This window comes from Pelmatolapia mariae, linkage group LG7, assembly GCF_036321145.2.
Source record: "Pelmatolapia mariae isolate MD_Pm_ZW linkage group LG7, Pm_UMD_F_2, whole genome shotgun sequence".
Taxonomy (NCBI): Eukaryota; Metazoa; Chordata; class Actinopteri; order Cichliformes; family Cichlidae; genus Pelmatolapia; species Pelmatolapia mariae.
In genome coordinates this window covers 45034991-45060532 of record NC_086233.1, presented here as the reverse complement: position 1 = coordinate 45060532, position 25542 = coordinate 45034991, and the positions used below count along the sequence as shown (strand labels likewise).

The 25542-nt window shown below is 50.3% G+C and overlaps 1 protein-coding gene across 1 annotated transcript; it reads left to right on the top strand.

The window, feature by feature from the left end:
- Positions 1-23317: 23317 nt before the first annotated feature.
- On the top strand, positions 23318-25283 carry LOC134631787 (GTPase IMAP family member 9-like). Its single transcript, XM_063480342.1, has 2 exons — positions 23318-23744; positions 24445-25283. Exons 1-2 carry the CDS (start codon positions 23318-23320, stop codon positions 25281-25283), a joined length of 1266 nt encoding a protein of 421 aa, XP_063336412.1.
- The last annotated feature ends 259 nt before the right edge of the window (positions 25284-25542 follow it).

Sequence of the window (25542 nt, the reverse complement as noted above, 5' to 3'; positions counted from 1 at the left end):
ATGGAAATTGACGGTGAGAAGATAGTCATGATGCCTGAGGATCCCAATGTGGAGCATTTGGTTCCGCTGTGCCACACGGAACAACTACCTGGCCTGGTAGCTGTTGTTCACAGATGGTTGGAAGCAGATTACCAGAACAACAGCCTGAAGGTTACATGCACTGCGCCGAGCAAAGTGGTGCTCATACCCACACCCATGCAGTCGCTGGGTTATCGGTATACACTGGCCAATATGGACCAGTGTTGGCCCCTGCTCTCCAACCCAAAGGATATGTGGTACACCTCGTACGAGGGTGACGTTTTGTCCGTAGAACCACAGTACGGCATATGCCGAGTCGCAATGCTGGAGTGTCCCCACAGTAAGAGGCACTGTCCTGGCAAGCGTGCAAATGTGCAGACCAAGAAACCCTGGCGAACGGCGGCGTTAGGCAGACCGGACTGGGATGTGAGAAATGCCTTTACTATTCGTTACGATGTCAACCACGGTCTCCCTTATGTGATGCTCGTGTGGTTGCATCCGACTGTGGAGCCGAGACAGAAGGTTCTGCTTACTGTGGATAAAGACACGGAGCAAATGTTTACCACGAAACTGATTCTTCCTGTGAGGGTCTTTCTGGATTTACTACACATGGTTCTCACACATGATGTAGCTAAATATCAGGAGGTGTACTCGGAAACATTTCCTGATGCTGACGTTCCCGGAGAAGTGATAAGGGGGTTGCCTGCTTCCTCTGCAGATGTAGGATGTTACCACACGGTGACATATGATGAGGATTACGGGGAAGAGGGTGACAATGAACCCAGCTACAACAGCAACAGAGCGCCCAAGATCCCCGAAGTGTCCAAGGAACACTTACGGTTAACCGGTATTTCAGGAGGCATATCTTCTACTATAGTCAGACAGCCCCGAGGTCCACTCTTTCTTCTCACCTCCGGCTGGCACATGGAAAATGACGGCGAAAAGACAGTCATGATGCCCAAGCACGATGATTTTGAGTATGTGTTTCCATTATGCCACACGGAACAACTACCGGGTCTGGTGGCTGTTATTCACCGGTGGTTGGAAGCAGATTACCAGAACCTGGACATGTTGATCTTGTGCACCGCGCCAAGCAACATGATGATCACACCCACGCCCTTGCGATATGTGGGTTATCGGTACACCCTGTCCGATATAAACCGTTACTGGCCCCCGCTCCCCAACCCAAAGGACATGTGGCACACATCGTACGACGATGACGTTGTGTCCGTCGAACCACAGTACGGCATATGCCGAACCGCAATGCTGGAGTGTCCCTACAATAAGAGACACTGTCCTACCAAAAAGAAGACTTGCTAATAAATGAGATGGTGAAATGTGACAGTAACCATGATGTGTGTATCCGAGATATGTATTATGACTTTTACACGGGGTAACCTTCTGTACGATGTGTCTGCTTGTGTAAATAAAAAAAACAAACAAACAAATATGTTCCAACTCAACCCATCTTTCTTTACATGTTGTAGTCTTTGTTTAATGGCAAAAATAAACACGTTACACCCAAAAGGTCTTTGTGTGTCCTGTGTGTCGTAGCAGTGGACGAAACACACAATTAGCTGGGTCGGCACAAACGTGTTGGAAGCCGAACTGTCTTTCACTGTCTTTTATTTGTTGGTATGGTTTCTAAATACACACCCTATATTAATTGTTTGGACACAGCAATTGAAACAGCACTAAATACAATCCCTGCTACCACATGGTAGAGTCACAGAACGTAATTGCACTGTGATACGTCCATCCAGAGTGCTTAGGTGGACCAAAAGGACTTGTAATTCGAGCAAGCTACTGTAGCGACCATGTCTTTGAACATCGCAAGCCGTAAGCGCGCAAACCCACAGCCCGTGGATGACATGACCGGGGGCCTGTTGCCCCCCAAGAAAACCTTGCGAACGGCAACGTTAGGCCGACGGGATTGGGACACGGGAAACGCCTTTACTATCACTTACGACGTCATACACGATCTTCCTTGTGTGGTGCTGGTGAGTACACATCCGACAGTGAAGCCAGGACAGAAAGTGCTGCTTACTGAGGACAGTGACTCACAGATGTTTGCGGACCGAGTGGTCATTCCACTCAGAATCTTTCTGGATTTAGTGCATATTGCTCTCACCCATGACGAGGATGAATATCAGAACGAGGACTTATACTTTCTGATAGAGCCTAGTAAAGACAAGCCCATGGAAGTGATAAAGGGCATTCCTGATACCTGGGACGATGTCGGGTGTTACCACAGGGTGACAGTCATTGACATGGACGACCACCTTGACATCGATCCCACGATAGACACTACCGATGAGGAGGACACTAGTGACCAGGAGGACACTGCTCCTCCGGGTACTGGTGTTGTCACCGACGTCGGCAAGTCGCGTAAGATCCCCCAAGTGTCCAAGTCACACTTAAGATGCCCGGGTAAGCCAGAAATATCCTGTACTATAGTCCGGCAGCCCGAAGGTCCCATCTTCATTGCCACCAGCTGCTGGGATGTTGAAACTGGAGACGGAGAGACAATAAGCATGATGCCTGAAAACCACGATGAGGCTGAGTATGTGTTTCCTTTATGTCACACGGAACAACTACCTGGCCTGGTGGCTGTTGTTCACAAGTGGTTGGAAACAGACTACCAGAAAATGGGCCTGTTAGTCACATGCAATGTGCCGAGCAAGATACAGCTAATACCCACGCCCATTGAAGCGCTGGGGTATCGGTATACCCTTGGCACCATAAACATCGAATGGCCCATACACACCGACCCAACAGAAATGTGGCAGACCTGGTATGAGGATACAGTTGTGTCTGTTGAACCACAGTACGGATGCCGAGACTCAATGATCAAGTGTCCCCACAGTAAGAGACACTGTCCCATCAAAAAGGGTCTTAAAGCATAGTATAGGCAGTGAAATGTGATATTGGCAACAACGAGAGCTCTGCATTAGATACTCATCACCGCTTCAATGTCTGCTGTTTTGCTGTGCATGTAACAATTAAAAAAAGCAGATTCAACTCTATACTGTGTCTTTGTGTTTCCTTGTCATACCCGCAGTCTGAGTTTATTATATATGTCAAAGCGTTCTTTCTAAACACACACAGACACACGCACGCAGACACAGACACGGATATCTATCTGTGTATACAGCAGAGATTACCACCAGACCACACTAGAGGTCCACATGGCGACCTTAAAGCGCACCATCTACAACGAGGACACCTCGTCGGTTATCGCAGCTCCGAAACGACAGAAAACACAGCAAGATCCACCGGACACCGTCGACCGACACCCGTGGGTATATGTTGATATAGGACCCAGCGAGTGGAAGATCGGACATTCTTTTACCGTTCAGTACATCACACCGACAACTGGTGTGCCGTGTCTGAAATTCACCTCCCTCACAGAGTCCGTCTCGGAGAGTTGGCCTTGCAAAGTGCACGCCGAGGCGCCCCTGGGGTATTTTGCAAAAGTGCTATGCATGCCCCTGAGAGGTGTGTTGGATTTACTACATGTGCTCCTAACAGGGAATGTAGAGTTGGTCGACCACGTTGGTTACGACGGCGTTTTCCCTAAACCCGATATGCACAGTGACGGATGTTACTTTAACCTAGCGGCAATTGCCTCTAGGTTAACTGGTATGATGGTCCCAGATCGCATGAACATCTCGGCGAGACACGGCGATATCTCACGGCGCGTAACCGGATACTGGGGCGTGTACAAGCAACCTAAAGGCCCGGTGTTCATCAGCAGTGACACATGGGTCGACTGGGAAAACGAGCCGCTAGAGTACGGGGAGAATACTGCAATCGAAGATCCAGTGCTAAAACCGCTCATGGGTGACGCTCAGGCCTGCGAAGACTCTGGGTTCGAGGAAGACTGTTGTGAACTGATAGCCGAGCGCGACTGCGATCTAGAATGCGGCGATGCAGACTACGAGGCCGACACCCCCCACGATGATACAGACAGTGACATACAGTACGACGAAGAAGACGACAGTGGCATACAGTACGACGAAGAAGAAGAAGAAGAAGAAGAAGACGATCATGACATTCAGTCCGATGACACAGGCGACGACGATCCCACCGAGGAGTCTGTGTTTCCCTTGTGTCACAGCGAGCAACTACCAAGACTGATAACCGTTATACACACGTGGTTGGAAGACATGGACCACAAAGCTCGAGGTCTTCTGGTGCGCTGTAAAGTACCGGAGCGTATAACACTTGTCCCACAGCCCACAAAGGAAGCTGGTTACGAATACACACCGTTCAATTGTGCTGTGCACTGGGTACATTTGACGGACGACGAAGTTGCGGCCATGAATACGGTCACCTACAATGGTATATGACAGAGCAACGGCTCACTTGTCAAATGTGATGACGACGATGATGATTTCAATGTACTTGCTTGGCCATACTAGTGTTCACTTAACAGTGTTTCAGTGTCTTTTATTTTGTGTAATTGGGTAAGCGGATGAATAAAGAGAACGTGACCATAACTCCCATTGTCTCTTATCTCTTGCTTGCTAATATCATTCAGTGTAATAACTGCCGGAATCACAAACGCACAGACAAAACTTGGGCGACAATCAGAGTTGACATTAAAGTTTATTGGGCTTACTATTACTGTCACATACACACTTTGTAGCATACATTCAGAAAGGCAGCTGTTACATACAGTCAGACAATATCATCACCATCGTGTTTCATTCTCTCTTCTTGGGTAGCCACAGGCGAGATGTGCACGCTTTGTAACGAGGATCGTTGGTGTCACACCACAGCATGCATTCTCCGTGCTGTAAGTGGGTACGATACACATCGCCCAGAGCGGGTAGTTTGCCCAAACGACCCTCTATGAGATTGTCAAAGTCCTCCGGGTTTTGACGGATCAGTCGCACCCTGCTTTCCTCAAACTCCCGGACCCCGTACAGCCGTGTCACATCGTGCGCCGTGGCCTTCGTGACGCCTTGGGGTAACCAGCTGCGACTAAAGTAGTCCTTGTAGGCTCGCCACAAGGTCTCCACGAAACGCTCCGCGTCGACCTCGGTCTTGTCAACATCTGCCAGCACCACGTGGAGCCGCCAACAGCCATTGGGACTTCGGTCCACCTGCATATACCACCGGCCCCAATCCAGAGTGCAACTCAGGCGATAGTGCATCCAGAACTCCGCCATGTGGAACCCGAGCAGGCTCTCGGTGTTCAAGTCGGCCACATCCAGAAAGTAGTCAATGTAATGACCTCCTTGGCAAAAGTCTAGCTCCTCAGCCGTGAATTTCTCTCTGATCTCAGTGTGTAGAATGTGTAGTGCCATTATATCGTCTGAGCCTTTGTTTGTGAATCGAGATTGGGTGTCCACCTTTCCGTGCCGTAATACGGCCTCCGGGTGGGAGAGTGTAATGTGGTAAGCTGAAGGCATTGTGTTCTGGTGAATCGGGTGGATCTGCGAGTTCTCTTCTAAACAAGTTGAGCTTTTATATCTGAAAGCCTAGGTCTGGGTCGGTAGCGCAACGTGGGCGTTATACGGAAAGAAGTGTTGTGAGGCCTAGGACTGTGAGAGATGCGATGTGTGGTGTTGCAACATGTTCATGATATTACGATTGACAATGAAATATACACGCGACACGCAGTGGGCTCTATGAGTGCATATGTCTCGAAGAAACACATACACTGTAGGAGAACTGTTACGGTTTAGCGTTGTCTTTATTTTATAACAACATGACAAATCGTGTAAACTACATAGACAGTGGCATCACAACACACATCATCAGCATCAGTATCTTCATTATCGTTATCATAGCAAGAAGGAGTATTGCGGTTAGTCAGAGTAGTCGTATCCGCAGTCTTCGTCGCTGTCATCCACCACGGACAATTCCGCAGGCGCACAACGTTCTGTCTCACCGTAGCTGTCGCGGGCCACGCTGCTAGCCGAAACGTGTGCAATCTTGCTACTCTTGTTACCACCGGAGAGCGAGTTGGCGGGTTCTTCCTCGTCCCTGTCCTTTCTCTTCAAAGAATAGTCCGCCCGACGGTTGTCGTTTCGATCGGCCTCCTCCCGTGCGCGTGTCGACGCAGGTGACGGGCTCGGCTTCTTTGCCGAAGCCGAGGGTAACGAAAACAGACCGGTCACTTGGATGTGTTTCTTCTCAATAGCGCAGATCAAAGACTCAAAGTCCTCCGCGCTTAAATTCACCGCCAACATTCGTACCCGGTCGATGTCTATGCGAGGCACCGTGAAAGATACCTCCTTCTCGATACTTTCCATCACATCGTCCACTGTGCTTTGCGTGGGCCGCATCAAACACTGGAGGTCCGACGAGTCGTCTCGGTGATACAGCTGTGTCTTTATGCAAGTATTGCTAAACACGTTGACCAGGTAGTAGCTGCCCTTGTTGGAAAATTTACAAGCGGCGTAGCTCTTGGTGCTGTTGGTGAACAGCCTCATGTTACACATCGCCAGCAGAGGGGCATGCACCATACCCTTTTCGTTTTCGTACAACTGCATCATGCTCATCCTACTATTGTTGCTGAGGAACACGACCCTGTTGTAGGACATGTTCTTCTCTCTCATGATCTGTTCCACTAGCTGCCTGGTGTCCCCCAACATGTTGAGCGACGTGCGTATATATTCGGGCAGCCTGTAGTCTTCGGCCTCTAGCCATTCCAACGCGTTGAGATCGAGGCGCCCTCTGTTCGAGGCGTTGCCAAACATGGGACCTGTCAGTTTCAAGAGTTTGCCGAAAGGGGTTGTGAGCGTGTTGAGCGTTTCCTGGTCGTCGTTTTTAGGCAGCTTGAATTTACAGCACATGCTCAGGGCTGTGATGCTCCTGCATACGGTCATCATGTCGCCGGACTTGGTCCCGTAGATGCACCGCGCCATCTCCGCGCACAGAAAGCCAGTCACCATTATCATCGTCTGCCTAAGGGTAAGCGCCAGCGTTAGCCCGCACATAGGCAAGGCGCCGTGCACCGCGGTGAGCTGGTACTTGCTGTCTGGCGTCAGAGTGCGCTCCGTGAGCATATTGGCCGCGGGGGAATCCTTTGCGGGTTTCACATGTGCAACTTCGGTGAATTCCCCCGAGTTGAACCTGTGATGATATCTGGCGTACATGTACACGTCTGTCACGGTGTCGGCGCGGCGAAGCACGGGTTTGTACGGCGAGGCCAACGTGGCACGAGCACCTTTGTTGGCGGGGGGCGGCTGGAGACTGTACGCTGCGAATAGCATGTTACTCATCATTGTTTCTCCCATTACCCCTAGGACGACGGAGGTGAACGTCCCGTAGGACCCCTGGCCCTGGAGTCTCTTCTCTTCAGATCCAGTGAACACTCGGCCGAAATGAAGCACCGCTCCGCTGTCTTGCCCCGCAAACCCAACGCCCGTAACAAAAAGACAGCTCTTGGTGCGCGTTCGCAGTTCAGACCACAGGTTCCTGCTCTGATGTCGTATGGCCTCGGATAACTTGGACATGGAAAAGTTGACCGTGGCCATGACGGGTTCGTCGAACTCACTGTTGGCGTGACAAGGTAACATATTACGCAAGGTGCCGATGACGCTCGACTGCATGTAGGCCATGACATTGTCGCACACTAGGCATTCTGCTATCTTGACGGCCTTCTCGCCGATTTGCCCCCCCATCAACTGCAAGGCCTCGGTTTTGATCATCGTAACCCTGTCGGCCATCTGAGGCGCCACGAACCACAGTTTCCTGGCGTCACGCTCTTGTAGCTTCCAGCCCTGCACGCGGCTCAGAATGCTGCGCTCCGTCCATTCCAGATCGCCAGAAGTCGACACGTCCTCGCCCTTGTCGTTCAACACGTACCCCGTGAACAACCTGTAACCGGCCACTCTGGGTGTGCACTCGGCGAGCGGTTTCCCGTCTGCCTTTTTCTTCGACCTACTGGATTGCTGCTCGTAGTAAGGGACGAACATAGGCTTCAACAGCGTAGCTGCGCACAGGGGGTGACAGAGGTTCGTCTCGAGAAACACAGACGATGCCACGCTCATAATAGTAGCCAGGTCGGTCTCGGGCATTTGGCTACTCACGAACACCACCATGAGCTGAATGAGATACAAGAATAGCATGTGTTCGGGTTCCTGTCCGGGCGTATGAGGTATCTCTTTTTCGATGAGGTCGGTCTTGTTGAACAAAGACAGCAGGCCTCGCAGTAGAGCCAGAACGTTTTGTTTTGCTTTACTTTTAGTGAAAGAGGCAAACACAGACGGCGGTTCACCGTCCTCATCTTCGCAGTCTTCCATTCGTTGACCGCAAGGCAGATCCTCCGGGTCACAGGGAGGATCCCCTGTGGTCTGGGCGTACACCGCAAGGACTCTCTTTCTGGTGAACAGTCGACACAGGCCGCGGAAGAGCGTGCTCTCCAGATCGACGTTGACTTTGGGTATACTCTGCAAGGCTAAGAAGTGTCCCAAGTGTTCGGCGTGTATCTTCAACACTTCATTGGGGAACAGGACCGGTAGGTACAGATGGAAGACGACGGGAGAATCGAGGATCACCGGCGCAAAAGAACTGACCTCGCAAGGGTACCCGATCCCACCGTCGTGTGGTCCGGTCGGTATGCAAAAGGGATCTTGCTGCAGGCGTACCTGGAGTGTCTCAGTTTGGCGTGCCATTATAAGCAAAAAGAGACAGGTTCCCCCTCGACGTTAAGATCCGAGCTTATAAAATGCTTGTCCGCTAAATCCAACGTCCCTCTCGTGGAGGAAGTCAAGACCGTCTGCCTGTCTCTGTGGCGTACTCTCTCGTGCAGCCTGGTCGAGCGTACGGGCGAGTCCTCCTTATCGGACGGATCCACGGTGGTGCAACTGGCCGGGTACGAAGGTGTGCTACGCTTAGCGCTGCTCGCCGATTTCTACAGTTTTCAAAAGCAAGTGTTATATTTCGATCAGGAACAAGCTGAACACAAACTCGGGCTTGTGACAGTCGAGGCTTTAAAGTTTCTGGCCAGCCGGGGATGGCGCGGGACTCCGCCTCCTCGACTACATCGTTCGCCTCCGACCGAGCGGTCGGAATGCACTGTAGGCAATACAGCCCCAAGCGCAAACGCCACACAGGGACAATTTAACGTGCAGGATATTAGCTTTCGTTCAGCAAAGCCCGTTTACCGCGGGGCGGACTACCGAGACCGAAGAACCTACGAATTACACGAGGACCACGGACACGAAGCCAGCCTGATAAAATGGTCCAAGCTCGTGTACTCCGCGAAGAGAAAGTCCTATCACACCAAGTTGATCAAGGCCTTTCAGGTACTTAAAACCCTGGGGCATCCAACGCTAACATTAGCGTCGGAGTGGGAGCTGAGTTGTTACTACAAACTCGCCCTCGCGTACACGACGGACACCCCGTTGGAAACGGCAGCGGGCTGCATGCCCAAGCTACGCGAAAGCATCAAGGCTTTCCACCTGGAGCAATTTCAACGGCTGAGGCAACTGCCCCCGGAATCGCAGATGCTACTGTATGCCGTGCTAAACTGCCACATCAATTGGGTCGACCACAACCACAAGCAGATACTCCTCATACCAGGAGCGCCCGCGCCTTCTGTGCAGCCAAGAGTCGAAGGCGATCTCAGGTGTTCCAAGTGTCTGAAAAACCAAACGTTTCATTCCTCTGAAGTGAAAGGCAACCCTAGGAATATAGACGTCGAGTACGACTTTGAGTGCATGTCGTTCGGGTCGTCGTGTTGCGCGGCTCCAATGTTCAATGTGCCGCTTAGCACCAGAGACGTCAACACGTGCACATTCACTGAGATGAAACAAATGTACATAGCCTGCCCCAAATGCACGCAACCGATTTTTTCTGAAGTACTAGTGGATATCGAAACGCTATACTCCCAGTGCGTAAGCTGCCAAACACTCGCTCGCGCCTAAGACATGGCCACAACGACGGAAACTAACCTCGCCGTAATGAAAGCCGTCACAGGCATGCTGTACACCGAGCTTCTAGATACAATAGGGAGACATTACCCAAACATGTTCGACGTGAAGGCCTGGGAAAGGGATTGTGCTCTGCAGGGCTTGGGTGCACAAAACAATGTGATGCTGTACCTAACAGTTATAAACAACATGGGTGTCAAGGACGAGTTTATCAATGAACTGATGAAAGTAGCACCACGTCAACAAGAAGGATTCGGTTCCTCCGCCGGCACAGTGAGCACCATAGCGTGTGTAGATGACTACGACCTAGAATCCGATCCCACGTACATGACGAGTTTGGCCTGCAACACTACACGGAGCTGCATATTTGATCTCGAATGCGAGGATGACGAGGATGTTGGAGCCGACAGCAGTGTCACCGCGGTCTCTGATGATACAACACAGGAACAATCCAAAGCGTCTGAGGCGCTGGGTGTGTTAGATGTGACAAGCGATCCATCTGTAAAAGACAAGGAGATGGACTCTCCCGAGCAGGAATGCCCAGACGCGGCCGAACAGGGCTTAGAGACTCTGACAACCGCATCTATCGCAGAGGCTTCCGACCAGGGCTTAGAGACTCTGACAACCGCATCTATCATAAAGGTCGACAGTGAAGATCGACCAAAGGTTGTCATGGATGATGATGATGATGATGATGATGATCACCGATGATGATCAATGTCATGTGTTTGTTATAGACTGTGCGTAACTCCATTCACAGGTAGTACATCTGACGTTGTTGGTGTTGTTCTTGTTTCACTGTACATACAATAAACTGCTTTGTGTGATACCAATTTGTGTGTGATTATTGTACAACTTATGCTTTGTGTATCACGCACAACACACCACATTATTCCCACACAGAGTATGATCGACTTTGGGTAGTTACAAACATGGATCTGAGTCAAGCGGGCGACTGGAGCGGAGCGTATCATTTGACGGTGCGTTTGGCCCAACACACCTCTAACGTGCAACTCGTAGAATATTTCTGGTCGCACACGGTCAACATCGAGAAAGTGATACCAACAACGGTTATTCTCACAGAGCCGGGTGAGGATGGTCTCTATCGTATCCCACTGACCAAGGCGCAGTCCAGAGTCGGCAACTGGCTAATAATTCGGGTCGTGTACACAGAGAGCAAACAGGACGATCGCGGTCTTATTACAGCCAAACACCTCACCGGGATGTACACGAACTCTAAAGGCCACGAAGTAAGGACGGTGAGCATCCTAGCAAGAGCACCGTTCGCATGGGTGAAACCGCACGTCCCGTCACACGTAATCGCAAATCCATTTTCCGGGGACACGGTCGACGGTCATCGCCCGGAATTGATCGTATCTAGGATATACTCCGCCGCGGATATGGAATTTCGGAACTTGCTATTTCACGTAACTGGCGAGGACAAAGACATGTACATAGCAGAACTCGTCAGAGATACGCTGTCTAGGCTGGCGGCTCCTTTGGCGTTCAAAGTCGTGTACGAGCAAAGCAGACTGACCCTAGAGCACCTGCGTCGCGAAACGTCGCGAGTCGCCGACGGTACTTCTTTCATCGAACCCGAAAGGGACCTGTGGGGCACATCCGTGTTATGGACACTCTCTAGCGACATAACACCCGTGGCATGTACGACTGTTAACCAACACGACCTATGGCCCATGCGTGCAGCTAGAGAGTCCGCTAAACAATCCGCTCTAGGTTGGGTGGAAGTGGAACTGACACGTACCGGTCTAGCTATATCGAAGCGCGTATCGCAAGCTGTTACCCGGGAGGTCATAGACGCTCCGTACTGGGCCGTGATACTCGCGGCTTTCTGCTGCGGAGCGCTCGACCGTTGGTGTCGTGCGACGGAAAAACTGTTGGCTGGCCTTAAGGTCGACGCGAAACAGTACGGTCGCGTTAAAGAGCTCTGTCAACGGTGCGGGCACAGCTACCGCGATATGCCAATAGCCTGCCCCGCAGAACCCAAGAGAGTTTTGGCCGTGAAACAGATCGACAAAGTGCTCCTCGGTGACCTGTGCACGTCTCTGTGCGCTAGAGTGTTTTCAGCACGCTCGTCTTCCGAAAATGGACACGCGTACGCGAGAACCCAAGGACCAGGACGATGCCTTAATCACAAGCGCCCCTACACTACGAGCCTCGAGGAGGAATGGGAAAGCGAGCACAGCAGCCACCGGAGTGCAGCAGAAGAGACAGGATCAGCGACGCGAAAGCAAGTCGAATTCACGTCGGACCAAGAACACAATCCAGACCTCTGCGGCGGACACGGCGGCGACACGTCAACAACACACAGGGCGCGCTACAGCGAGCGAGACGAGTGCCACGGCCACGAGCGAACGTACCCGTGCGCGAAAAGACAGAAAAGACAGAGCGAGCCGCCGAAGAACGAGCCAGACCCAGGCTGGTGGATGTGGCAAAAACGGTACCGAGACCACGCGCACGGACGAACAGGAGGCGTCCAGTCGCGGAAACACAGAGTCTGGGCACTGTACAGGGAAAACTGGGAAGCTGCACAAGAGTCTAGCGAAAAATCGACCTCCGTTCAGTGCTGGCGAAGTTTCTCGTGTCGCTCTGTTGGATATCATGTCAAGACTCTTCCATTTGGACACCCAGACGGACCCCTCGCCATCTGAGGAGACTGTCGGTGTCGCGCAAAGGCCTTTGCCGGCACACACGATAACGGCTACGCTCAGGGGAATGACAGAGACTTTCGCCGAGTTGACTAGATGGTTAGAGATATTCGAAACGACCGACGCTCGTGAGACTATAGGCTTCGATTTGGCTATGGAAATATGCGGTTGTTACGACATGACGATCCGCAGATTAGAGAGCTGTATAACAACGGGCTTGTTCTCGGAGTGTAGGCACATGCAGAGCTTAGCTGATATACCTCTGGCGGACAATGTAATAGCTTGTTGCACAAGACTGTGTGTAGAAAATATAGCCATCGAGATCACGGATTTGAACGCCATCACCGAGCATGCCCGTAAGAACGATGGCAGCCTCTGTGAGAAATTGTTGTCAATCGTGCAGCGATTGAAACCCGCCCCGTCACAAAACATGCCCGACACCAGTGATACTTTGACGCAGCGCTTCCAAGCGCTGGTAGAGTTGGTAATCCAGCTCACGACTGTCATCGTAAACACTACCGACGAACTCACGCGTAAAACGGCGACATGCCAACAACTACAGGCCGAGAAAACAAAGCTAGACAACGTGTTATCGGCAAAAGAGGAAGATCGCCAGTCTCAAGCTGAAGCACACAAACTGACCTCAGAGAGGCGAATCCGAGATCTGGCCGGGGAAATCGATGAACACAAACGCACGGTTCAGAAACTGACACGGATACACGAGCAGTACAAGCGTACAAGCGAAGACGGCAGACAGAGGCTTGTGCAGGAATTAGAAAAAGCGAAAAAGGAGACCAGTGAAGCTAAGAGAGAGTTCCTTTTATTCCAAGAAGAGAGCAAGGAAGAGAAAGCTTGTCACAAGGTGTCTATAGATGATCTCAGCCACAAGTTAGAGAAACTGAAATTCGACAGCACACATTCGCTGCAGAAGAGCGAGAGTGAAATCCAAACCCTCTCCGGGGAACGTGAGTCACTGCAGGCCAGCCTGATTTCTCTGACAGACCTGAACGGCGCACTGGACAAAGAGCTAAGAGAGAAAGGCGAATACATACTCAATCTTCAGCGTGCACTAGAGAGCGCACACGCTGAGGTTGACCACATGGGAGCTAAAGTAACTGAAATGAACACATTGGCGTCGTCGATCAGCGTGTTGTCTACCGCACTAGATGTGGAGCTACGAGGCATGCAGCCAGATGACATACTTCGCATAATCCGCGAAAAGACCGAGGCGTCGGCATTGCGGCTACAACATGTGCTGCAGCAAACGTGTGTCGCCCGCGAAGATGCAAGAGACCTAATTCCGCCTGCACCACATAACACCAACATAGTGTTTGACTTGTATGAGAGTGTGCTGACGGCAGCGATTTGGTCACTTGGTACGGAACAAGCCCCCATGGATGTCGGCGAGGCTAGTATGCGCCGAAGTAAGCGTAAGAAGGCCCCGGTCTCCATAAAATACGACAAACAAAGGAAACTTGAACAATCGCCCCGACCACTAAAGCCCAAGATGGAATCTACGAGTTATGACGTTAAAAACATTGGGTCTGACTTAAAGACCGAAACAACATTCTCTGATCCCACTACGTGGATCATTTGTAAAGCTGAGCGAAAGAGTACAGGTTTCACACTGGATAACAGTGGCCGACTCAACAAAAAGTACATCGGTGTACCGAGTTGTATAGTACAAAAGGTGTCGAGTTCGTATGATAGGGTCGTACTTGTGAACTTGGGATGGAAGTCGCTGCTATCGTGTCTGTACGAGATGCTGACACCTGACGAGGACCCACACCGTGACACTCCCATTCAAACAGCATCATGTCATTGCTTACAATTCGCTTCCCTGGCAAAAAGATATCAGGTCGGTGTGCTGGTATGCTGGTCTCCCTGTGGCGTATACGAACTGTACGGTCTGGATCGCATGAGCGAAGGTGTGTATATAATAGTGGTCGAAAGCGGCGGCAACCCAGGCCTGGATTCGAGCCTCGGTCTTGTGAAATGTTATTACATTATGGCCGGAGGAAACAACGAGGATGCATACACTTATAACCTACTGAACATGGGGTCCCTGACTACAGCCTTACCGGCGAACCAGCGCTTTACACATAATAGCAGCGTGGCGTGCGTGGGACCAGTCAATGTGGATATAGAGCGTCATGGCACAAACACAGATGTTATGACGGTTACAACCTGTGATATTGTGTTGAATGGATGTGAATGAAAATCACACAGACAGTTTGTATGTACACATGGTTTATTTATGAATAAAACATTACCTGATAAACATACACCAAGGCTTCTTTAGTATGAGTACTTTCCACAACGATCCACGTACAACTGTGTGTGGGCAATAACTGATAACCGGATCAGCCAAGCAATGCTAGATGTACATCCTCAGAACCTTTTTAACACAGCGGGCACAGACTTTACAGGTAGTATCACAAGAAACACAGCACACATGACCGCAATCCGACAGCCAACACTTGTCCTTTCCACACGATGTGCAACTCCTGGAGGTCACGCCTGCGGTTGTAATGTTTTTCTTGCCAACGGTTTGCTTGCAAAGAGGACATGCGATCAGCATGGCCTCTTTGTTTCCCAAAGAGTTTATGCACGCTTGGCAGCAAAGGTGGCCACACTCTAGGTAGACATCACTTTCCTCTCGGCAGACGGTGCATTCGTAAGGGTACGTGAATATGTGATCCTCGTCAGGTGGGGGCGTTGTTCTACCTATAGAGCACAAGAAACAACTGTAAGCAACTGTAAGCGACTATGACACAGACACACAGACACACACAGAGTCTTACCCACAATGCACAGCTCATTGGGCTGCCACTGACAAATGGGTGTCTCTCCTGAAATGAGGACATCAGCTGCGTCCGCGTTATGCTCGCCATCGAAAGATGTGGAGAGTTGACAATCAACGAGAAACCGACCATCGTTCCTCAGCACATCGGTGACCGTGGACAGCGGGTCGCTGTAATATAACACGGTGGGTAACGTTGGGTTGGAGTCCTCTTGGGTTAGGTCATCGTCCAGGAGCGACGCGCCTCTCGGTACATTCTGCGGTGTCGTAGGTATAGAGTAAGGCTTGTTTTTCATGGTGCGGTGCTTTGTGCGAACTTTCAGGTGTTTCATGCGATGATCAAACGTGTCCTTGGCCCCCGCTGTGGACCGGCCAGTTATCATACCTGGAGTGGCCTCCGTGTAGATGAGGTCCATGCCATGGTCAGTCAAGGCTACACAGGGAGAGTTACATGACAGGGACACGGTGTCGTTCCACACCGTCTCACAATTTATGTCATATCTCTGTAGCAGGTCTCGGATACACGTAGGTTCGTCGCATCGAATGTGCAGCAACTTAGTATCACCCGAGTGGCTTTTGACGAGGAGAGCCACGCTGTGGGGCTCCTGTACAGGGGATACATTATAATGATATTATTATCATTATCATTAGTTATTATGTAAAGACAAAGCGTACAGTGGGCCAACAGACACCTCGTGACAAGAATAAAGCCACCTTACATGTTTACAATGCAGCTGAAAGATAGTGTGAGAATCACAGGCGATTGTTTTAACATCCTTTGTCCAACCCTTGGCAGCGACAAGGGCATTGCAGTCATTCACGTGCCTGTAGAACGATGAGCCGGAGCACGGAGTCGTCAGTGTAGTGTACGTATGTGACATTGTTTTGCTTGCGTCTACATAGGAGTTGAGGATTGTGTCAAACGAACCCTCCGTCATAACGGCACAACTAGGGTCCACCCACAGATTTTTTGCTCTGCGTAGCAGTTGTTTCTTGATGGCACTACCCGACAGGGTGTTGATTTGCATGCATACTATCGTCAAATGTTGATTTGGCAGTTGATAGGATTCTGTGTCCCATCTTGTCAGGCTCCACTTTCTAACACCTGAATCCTCGGGCGACCACACGTTAATGTGAGCTTTAGGTTCCCAGCACCATCGAATGGCCAATGTTATGTACTCCATGGTTGTCAGCCAGCGAGGAGTGGGGGAAACAGCCTGTGGTGGTGTTTGGGTTTGTTGCACTACAAAAGAGTCTAGCTGAAAACACACTGTGTTACCTTAAATGTATCTGGGGTTGAGCTACTCAGCCGACCTGCAGCGCAAAGCTGGCCGACCCGCGGGTCGGCGGCTCCCGACCTGCAGTGCAAAGCTGGCCGACCCGTGGGTCGGCGGCTCCCGACCTGCAGTGCAAAGCTGGCCGACCCGTGGGTCGGCGGCTCCCGACCTGCAGCGCAAAGCTTGCCGACCCGTGGGTCGGCGGCTCCCGACCTGCAGCGCAAAGCTTGCCGACCTGCAGCGCAAAGCTGGCCGACCCGTGGGTCGGCGGCTCCCGACCTGCAGCGCAAAGCTTGCCGACCCGTGGGTCGGCGGCTCCCGACCTGCAGCGCAAAGCTTGCCGACCTGCAGCGACCTGGCTACACTATCCAGCCGACCTGGCTACATCATCCAGCCGACCTGGCTACACTATCCAGCCGACCTGGGGTATAATCTCATTGTGAAGAACGTGTGATGATCACATTGGATATTCTCGGTGGATCACTGAGAAATATGGGCATGTTAAACTGGTTGTCCTTGTGGTTGTGGATGTGGATGTGCGCTCCAACACTGTCTTTTAGAGGTTTGTAGTCACTCCTAAAACACGATTGGGCATGCGCATGTTTGTGAAGTCGCTTGAATGCCGTTTGTTTCCTGGCTGAAACACTGTACATTGTACATGGAACGTAGTGTTGTGACCTTTATGTGAATAACTAACCAAATGTGTTTCTCTCGTTAAGCTGACGCATACGTAACAGCAACATGTGGACAAGATGTGGTTCTTCGCTGTCAGAGTGTTACAGCGAGTCCAATTGCCCTGGTGGAGTGGGAGAAAACACCCTTATTTGATTGTTCCCTCTACTTATTTCAAGCTGGACGGTCTTATGACAACTACCCATGTAAAATGTTTAAAGGCCGAGTACAGTTGCTCGACCCGTCCATGAGAAATGGAAACGTTTCTATGATTCTAAGGAAGGTCATTGTAACCGACACAGGGCTGTATACATGTATGATTTGGACCAAAACCTCAACAACAAGCGGAGAAGTGTACCAAAAACATATCAACCTCACAGTCACAGAGTGCACAAAGGCTCCGTCTTCACACTCTCCACAACTTAGAGGCCGCCCCGGTGTAATAGCAGCCCTGATCCTGTTGCTGATCGCCATCGCTGTGTTGTGTGTTGTAGTGTGGATCCGCACAAACCATAAAACGCAAGACCCCTGAGGGTGAAACGTGTTCCAATGTATGAGTCTGACCACATAATGAAATGTATCTGTACCAGAGGTAATTGTTGGTATAATGTATCGAAAATAAAGACACTGTGCTCCAATGTGTAATGGTTGTTATTTTATTGTTACATACAGTCAAACACCACGCTTCACACTCATGCTGGTACACCACATGTCTACACAACCGAATCATCTGCTTCGGGGGTTACAGTCTCCAACCAGCGTTCTGGGAAGATGCCAAAGATGTGTAAGTTGTACACAGCCAGAATCAGCGAGATGCTGTCCTTCGCCTCGTCGGGTACCGTTGGGCATCCAAATAGTTTTCTGAACACATCCACCTTGTTTTTGATCACAGCCGCCTTCTCCTCGGTGGAGTCGCACATGTGATATAGCATATATTCTTCATCGGGTAAGATCAGCTGTTCCTGAACCATGAGGTCGCCTGCGTCATCCACAACTGTGATTTTGTCCAGGAAGCTGCGTTCTCTGACTGCACGCTGGAACCTCGGCAGCGTCGAGCCGATCATGAGCTCTGCTGCGCCGGTTAACTTCAACTGTGTCAGTTTTCGTTCTGCAAAGATATAGACATAAGTATAGAAGCAGAAAGGTTTTTCGTCAAACACGATGGTTATTGAAACAGTACCTGTCTTCCCCTGCGGTCCCTGTTCCACCAGGTCCTCGTACAAGAACTTATTGAGTTCACGGACCGCCGACAGTAACACTTCGGCTCGGACCTCATCCACCATGCTGTGTTCGACTAGAGCCCGTAGGCGATGCACATGGTTTGGTATTTCCATCATACCTGGTGGGAGGGGGAGCTCGACCGTGTATCTTTTGAAAATGCGTTCGGCTAGGTGAGTGCATCTCTCTGCGATGTCATGTTGCCACGACCTGAGTTGTTCTGCAGCCATAATAACGGTACCGTGTGCCTATAGCAATAGCTACTGTCGATTACTCGTACAACTTTAGGGTAGCTTTATCTGACAACGAACGGGTTCCCAGCAGATTCACACATTGGCCGACCCGTAGGTCGGGAGCCGCCGACCTGCAGCGCAAAGCTTGCCGACCCATAGGTCGGGAGCCGCCGACCTGTAGCGCAAAGCTGGCCGACCTGTAGGTCGGGAGCCCCCGACCTGTAGCGCAAAGCTGGCCGACCTGTAGGTCGGGAGCCGCCGACCTGGCTACACTATCCAGCCGACCTGGGGTCTAATCTCATTGTGAAGAACGTGTGATGATCACATTGGATATTCTCGGTGGATCACTGAGAAATATGGCCATGTTTAGCTGGTTGTCCTTGTCGGTGTTGTGCGCTCCAATAATGTCTTTGTCTCTTGTTTCAAAAGGTTTGCAGTCACTCCTAAAACACCATTGTGCATGTGCATGTTTGTGAAGTCGCTTGAATGCCGTTTGTCTTTCCTGGCTGAAACACCGTACGTTGTACATCGAACGTAGTGTTGTAACCTTCATGCGAGCACCTAACCAAATGTATTTCTCTCGTTTAGCTGACACATACGTAACAGCGACATGTGGACAAGACGTGGTTCTTCGCTGTCAGAATACTACAGCGAGTCCAATTACCCTGGTGGAGTGGCAGAAATCAACCGTATCCAGTTGTTACGTGTACTTCTTTCAAGATCAACGTTCTTACGACAACTACCAATGTAACATGTTTACAGGTCGAGTGCAACTGCTCCACCCGTCCATGAGAAATGGAAACTGTGCTGTGATTCTAAGGAACGTCAGTGTAGCCGACACAGGGCTATATACGTGTGAGGTTTCAACCAGAAACACAACAATTGATCACACTCGCGTAGTGGCCAAGGGACGTGTCAACCTCACAGTCACAGAGTACACAAAGGCTCCTTCTTCACACTCTCCAGAGCCTAGAGGACGCCCTGGTGTGATAGCAGCCCTGATCCTGTTGCTGACCGTCATCATCGTGCTGTGTGGCGTAGTGTGGATCCGCGCAAACCAAAAACATAAGACCCCTGAGGGTGAAACGTGTTCCAATGTATGAGTCTGTATGAGTCTGGCCAAATAATAAAATATATCTGTACCAAGGTTTGTGTAGAGATACTTGTCGGCATCATGCATCGAAAATAAAGACACCGTACTGCAATGTGTAATGGTTGTTATTTTATTGTGACATACAGTCAAACACCACGCTTTACACCCATGCTGACACACCACATGTCTAAACAGCCGAAGCCCCCGCTTTAGGAGTTACAATCAATCTCCAACAAGCTATAAGGGTCATTGGTGAAGATGCCAAAGGTGTGTAAGTTGTACACGGCCAGAATCAGGGAGATGCTGGCCTTGGCCTCGTCGGGTACCGTAGGGCATCCAAAGAGGTATCTGAGCGCACGCACCTTCCCCGCGGTGGTTTTATGCATGTGACATAGCATACATTGTTCATCGGGTAAGATCAGCTCTTCCTGGACCATGAAGTCGACAGCCGCATCGACAATCGTGATGTTGTCCAGGAAGCTGGCGTCTCTGACGGCACGATGGAACGTGGGCAGCGTGGAGCCGAGCATGCGCTCGGCTGCATGGGTTAACTTGAACTGTGTCAGTTTTCGTTCTGCGGAGATATAGACATAAGTATACAAACAACGAGGTGTCCGTCAAACACGATGATTATTGCAACGGAAAGAAATACAGTACCTGTCTTTCCCCTTGGTCCCAGGTTCGACAAGTCCTCGTACAAGTAGGGAGCAGTGTCACGAACCAGTGACAGTAACACATTGGCTCGCACCTCATCCTGCAAGCTGTATTCGACCAGGGCCTGTAGGCGATGCACATGGTTTTGTATTTCCGTTATACCAGTTGAGGCTAAAGCCTCGTCCTCGTCCGTGTATCTGTCAAAAATACTTTCGATTAAGTGACTGTACCGCTCTGCAATGTCATGCTGCCAGGACCTGAGTTGTTCCACAGCCATAACGGTACCGTATGCAGCGATAGGAGTGTTTATACGTGAGTGGTAACGGGACAACTATATCAATAGCTACTCTCGATTACTCGTACAACTTTAGGACAGCTTTATCCGACAATGAAAGCGGTCATCACCAGATCCACACACTGGCCGACCTAGACGCAGGAGCCAGCCGACCTGCAGCTCCGAGCCAGCCGACCTGCAGCTCCGAGCCAGCCGACCTGCAGCTCCGAGCCAGCCGACCTGCAGCTCCGAGCCAGCCGACCTGCAGCTCCGAGCCAGCCGACCTGCAGCTCCGACGCAGGGGTAGCCACAAGAGTGCCCAAGAGACAACTGCTCTCCCATAATAATAATACAAGCAAACCTAGCATTCTACAGGGTCTTCATATTCGGGTTGACGACAATGAGCGTGGACAAACTGCACTCGTACAGGCACTCCATCGTCGACAGTTGCTGCTATGAACCTGTAATATACGAGGAGTTCATTCGTCGTCACCCGGACACTGAGCTATCTAGGTCCCTCGAGACCCCGAACCCCATAACACGAATCCAGGTACTCGTGGACTACTGTCTGGACAACGAAGAGCGCGCCGAGGCATTGCTTAGTATATTACAGTCTCACTGCATGCATTTGTATGCCTTGCTAGAAGCATAAGACCCCCGCTTATAATAATATAGCAAACCTAGCATTCTAAAGCCTATCCACATTCGGGTTGACGACAATGAGCGTGTGCAAACTGCAATCGTACAGGCACGACATCATCCGAGGTTGCTGGTGTTATGAACGTGTGATATACGAGGACTTCATTCATCTTTACCCGAACACCGAGCCACCTAACGCCATGAGGCGAACCCGGGCACTCGTGGACTACTGTCTGGACGACGATGAGCGCGCCGAGGCGTTGCTTCGTATAGTACAGACTCACTGCAAGCATTTATACGCCTGGCTAGAGGAAAATGGTCCGAAAGGCCCCCTAGGTACCATTGATAAGAGCACAACGTAAAGAAAACATGAGACGGTCTGTCGGTGTTACATGTGTTTCCTTTTTGTATCATGTCTTACGGGTTTTGTGTTTTTCCACTAGAGCGAAGCAAAACCACTCACACCTTGACCCCTGCAGCGATGCTCGCCTTGGGGTGGAAAGGGGAGCGACTCAACGGCGCTGAACTAATGGAGGACATGGAGCTACACCAGTTGTTAGCCAGAGTCACCACAATCCAGGACGCCATTGAGGACATGTGGGCAGAAGGCGTGATTCTGGCCAAGGAATACGAAGAGCTTGTTCTCGCAACCAAGATGTCGTGTCAGGAAAACACAATTCGCAAGATGCTTAGTGATCCAGACATACCAGTTGCTACAAAGCACAGTATTGGCCTGATACTCATGTCACATAACATGCACATATACGGACTGACGGACGAATGGAAAGGCTATAAAGTGTTTCGAGCTACAGACTCGTAGACTGTGTACCGTAACCAAACGCACCAGTGAAATGTATATGTGTCGCTCCCGATGTTATTGTGAATGTGAATGTTGGCAAAAGCAAATAAAATCAAGGTGACACACACAGGGTTTATGTGGTTTCTTTTATTAGTGTAGTCGGACGTTTATGTTCACAAGTCATGTAGTTACACACTGCATGTTACACAAAGGACAATCTTAGTAGGTTTATCATTGCTTTCATAAGCACCGTAGCCGGTGTTGTCGTTGTTGTATGCTACACACACGCTTCACTGAATCCCATTTCATCTCTGGCGTTCTGGATACCATAACAAACAGGTCTTCCACTTCAAGTCGTCTTGGTTGGTGTCACACCACAGCAGGCAAGTTGCTTGCTGCGATTCCGTCTCACGGAATACATCTCCTAAACGAGGCACCACACTAAAGCGCTCGTCCACCAACTCCCGTAGGTCTTTGTCAATCGCCGCGCTTACAAGTTTCCAGCGATTGTCTTCGAACTGGCAGTCGGTGTGGCGGTCTGCCTCTCCTGGTATCCAGCTGAGCGTGAAGTATTCTTTGTAAGCTTCCCACAACTGCTCAGTGAAGCGCTCCACATCCATCGTGTCGTCGTCCAGCAAAAGGGTTAACGTCCACCCTAAGTCAGCGGTGCGATCCACTTGCACGTACCACGCACGGCAGATGTAATCCCTGCCCATGCAATATCTCAACCAAAAATTGCACAGCTGAAACCCGTCCGCGGTCAGGTCGGCCAGGTCTTCCACCTCCAAAAGCTGTATATACGGCACAAACGTGCCCAGTTTAGGCTGCTCAACCGTGGTCATCTTGGTCGTCATTGAGCTCGAGAGCACGTGCCTTTTCATGATTCTGTCAAGGCTGGGGCTGTAGAATCTAGAGAGTTTGTCGATCTTAGAGTCGGGGAACGCCACCCTGGGATGGCGTATGGTAAGTCGATGAGTACCTGGCATTGTAACGACGGTATGCATGTAGTGCGATGTGTGTGACAGTGTCTGTATATATATCCCACAGGAAACAGACAGGAGATGTACGCACCATCGGAATGCTACCCTTTGTGATTTTCATTGTGTGCTGTGAACTGATCAACGCCACGGACAATCCCACTGATGTCACAGCAGAGAGTGGACAAGGGGTTGTGATTCTACCATGTCGATGTTCATACACGAGGACTGTCATTGCGGTTGTAGAGTGGAGGCGAACTGATCTGATGCGTGCTGAATATGTGCTTCTGTATCGTGACGACTTTTTTGTACCAGACTTCCAACACCCATCCTTCAAGGAGCGAGTGGATTTACAAGACAGAGGAATGAACGAGGGAGACCTGTCTTTGGTTCTTCAGAATGTGACATTTGGTGATGCTGGAATGTACAGCTGTTCTGTTCTGACCACACGAAGATCTCGTACAAAGCGAGCTGTGGAAACTATCGCCATTTTCAAGCTGATAGTTGTCCCTACAGATCACACGGGAGGCAAGCAGACCATATATGTTAGACTAACAATTGGATTGAGCTTGGGTCTGATCGTTGTTCTCATCATAGTTGCTATTGGATGTGTAATACACAGAAGAAACAAGACTCCGTGTCCCCCGCGAGAGGTTACGGTGGAATGACGGGGAGTGTTTGAAATGTGTCAAAGTTTCAACAGAACACACCATGCGAACCGTACCCATTGTACTGTGTTATTATTGTGTTTTGACCGTGAAATAACAATAAATGAAGGATGAACATACACAGAGTGTCATTCGTTTTATTGCTTGCATTGTACACAGTTGACATTATGTTCACGATCCATGGAATGGCAGTACGTGCTACCATTGTAGAGCAAAGTCTTGTACAATTTGAACGTCTTATCCCCTGTCCTCTCGGTCAGCGTGGCGCTCAAGAGTACATGCGTTCTGAGGCGTGCTCACGGAAACTCACGTATTATCACAGTACCCCTTCCAGCTACTCCTAGTTTATGTGCGGCTTACTGCGTATGTCACGGCGAGCATGAAACATGGCAACGGTTATCTCTTTTATACTTGTCTTGTCACTGACACTAAGCGGGCATGTCGCTCGGTGTCAGCAGAAGAATGACAAAGGTGGGTGTAAAATGGCCTTGTTACACACCAAACATTGAATGCAATGCTGTCCGTAGGAGTCTGTACGAGAATGTGAATGTCACCCGCAGGTTCTCCACCCCGTCCGCACGTCAGATTGATTCTCGTGGGCAAGACCGGGTCTGGCAAGAGCGCGTCTGGTAACACTATACTCGGCGATAGCAACGCTTTCAAGGAGGACATGTCACCCGAGTCCGTCACCGTTGGCTGTGTGAAGAAAGAGGTGGACAGAGACGACGTCAAAGTCGTTGTGATCGACACTCCGGGGTTGTTTGACACAACCAAAACACAATACGATGTGAAAAGAAAGATCGAGGAGTGTGTCGAACAGTCGGTACCCGGACCGCACGGATTCCTTTTGGTAATCAGCCTAAAGTCTAGGTTCACACAAGAGGAGCGGAGCAGCATAAAGTGGATTCGAGACAACTTCGGAGAAGACGCTTTCACGTACACCTTGGTCTTGTTTACACACGGTGACTTGCTAAAGGGTAAATCGGTGAGAGACTACGTGAAGGAAAGCAAAGAGCTACAAAGAGTGATAAACCAGTGTGGCGGAAGGTACCACATGCTGAGCAACACTCAGAGAGTAAACCAAACCCAAGTGGACATTCTGTTGAGTAAAATAGAGGAAATGGTAGAATTCAACGGAGGTGAGCACTACAGCAACGATATGTACAAGGCAGCTCAGAAGAAACTCGAAAGAGACAGGGAGCGTAAGAGGAAAGAGCAAGACCAAATGCGAAAAGAGCATGAAGAGATGATTAAGACAAGGGAATGGTGTAGATTCTTCGGCCTTACATCTGTGGGATTATTTGGAGCAGGAGCATACTTGTCCTCTTATGTGCTAATGGGGATCGGTGGGGCGCTTGGGTATTCTCAGTTTAATTGTTCTGTGGTCATGTTCGGTTAGGTAGGCTAGCTACATTAGGTAGTTTGCCATCATACACAAGATTGTTTTGACAGAACTGTTTATGAAGACAGTGTGCTGAGAATCGGTGTTCTTCACCAAATGGATATGCAAGATAACGACCGATATTAGGAGTCTGTTTCTGTCCTCGTTGTGTGGATCATGTGGTATCTGTGCAGTACAATAAAGGTGGAAACATACTGTTATTGTGTGGTGTTTTACACTGTTACTGTGTGGTTTTTTACACCGTTCCATTTTTGTC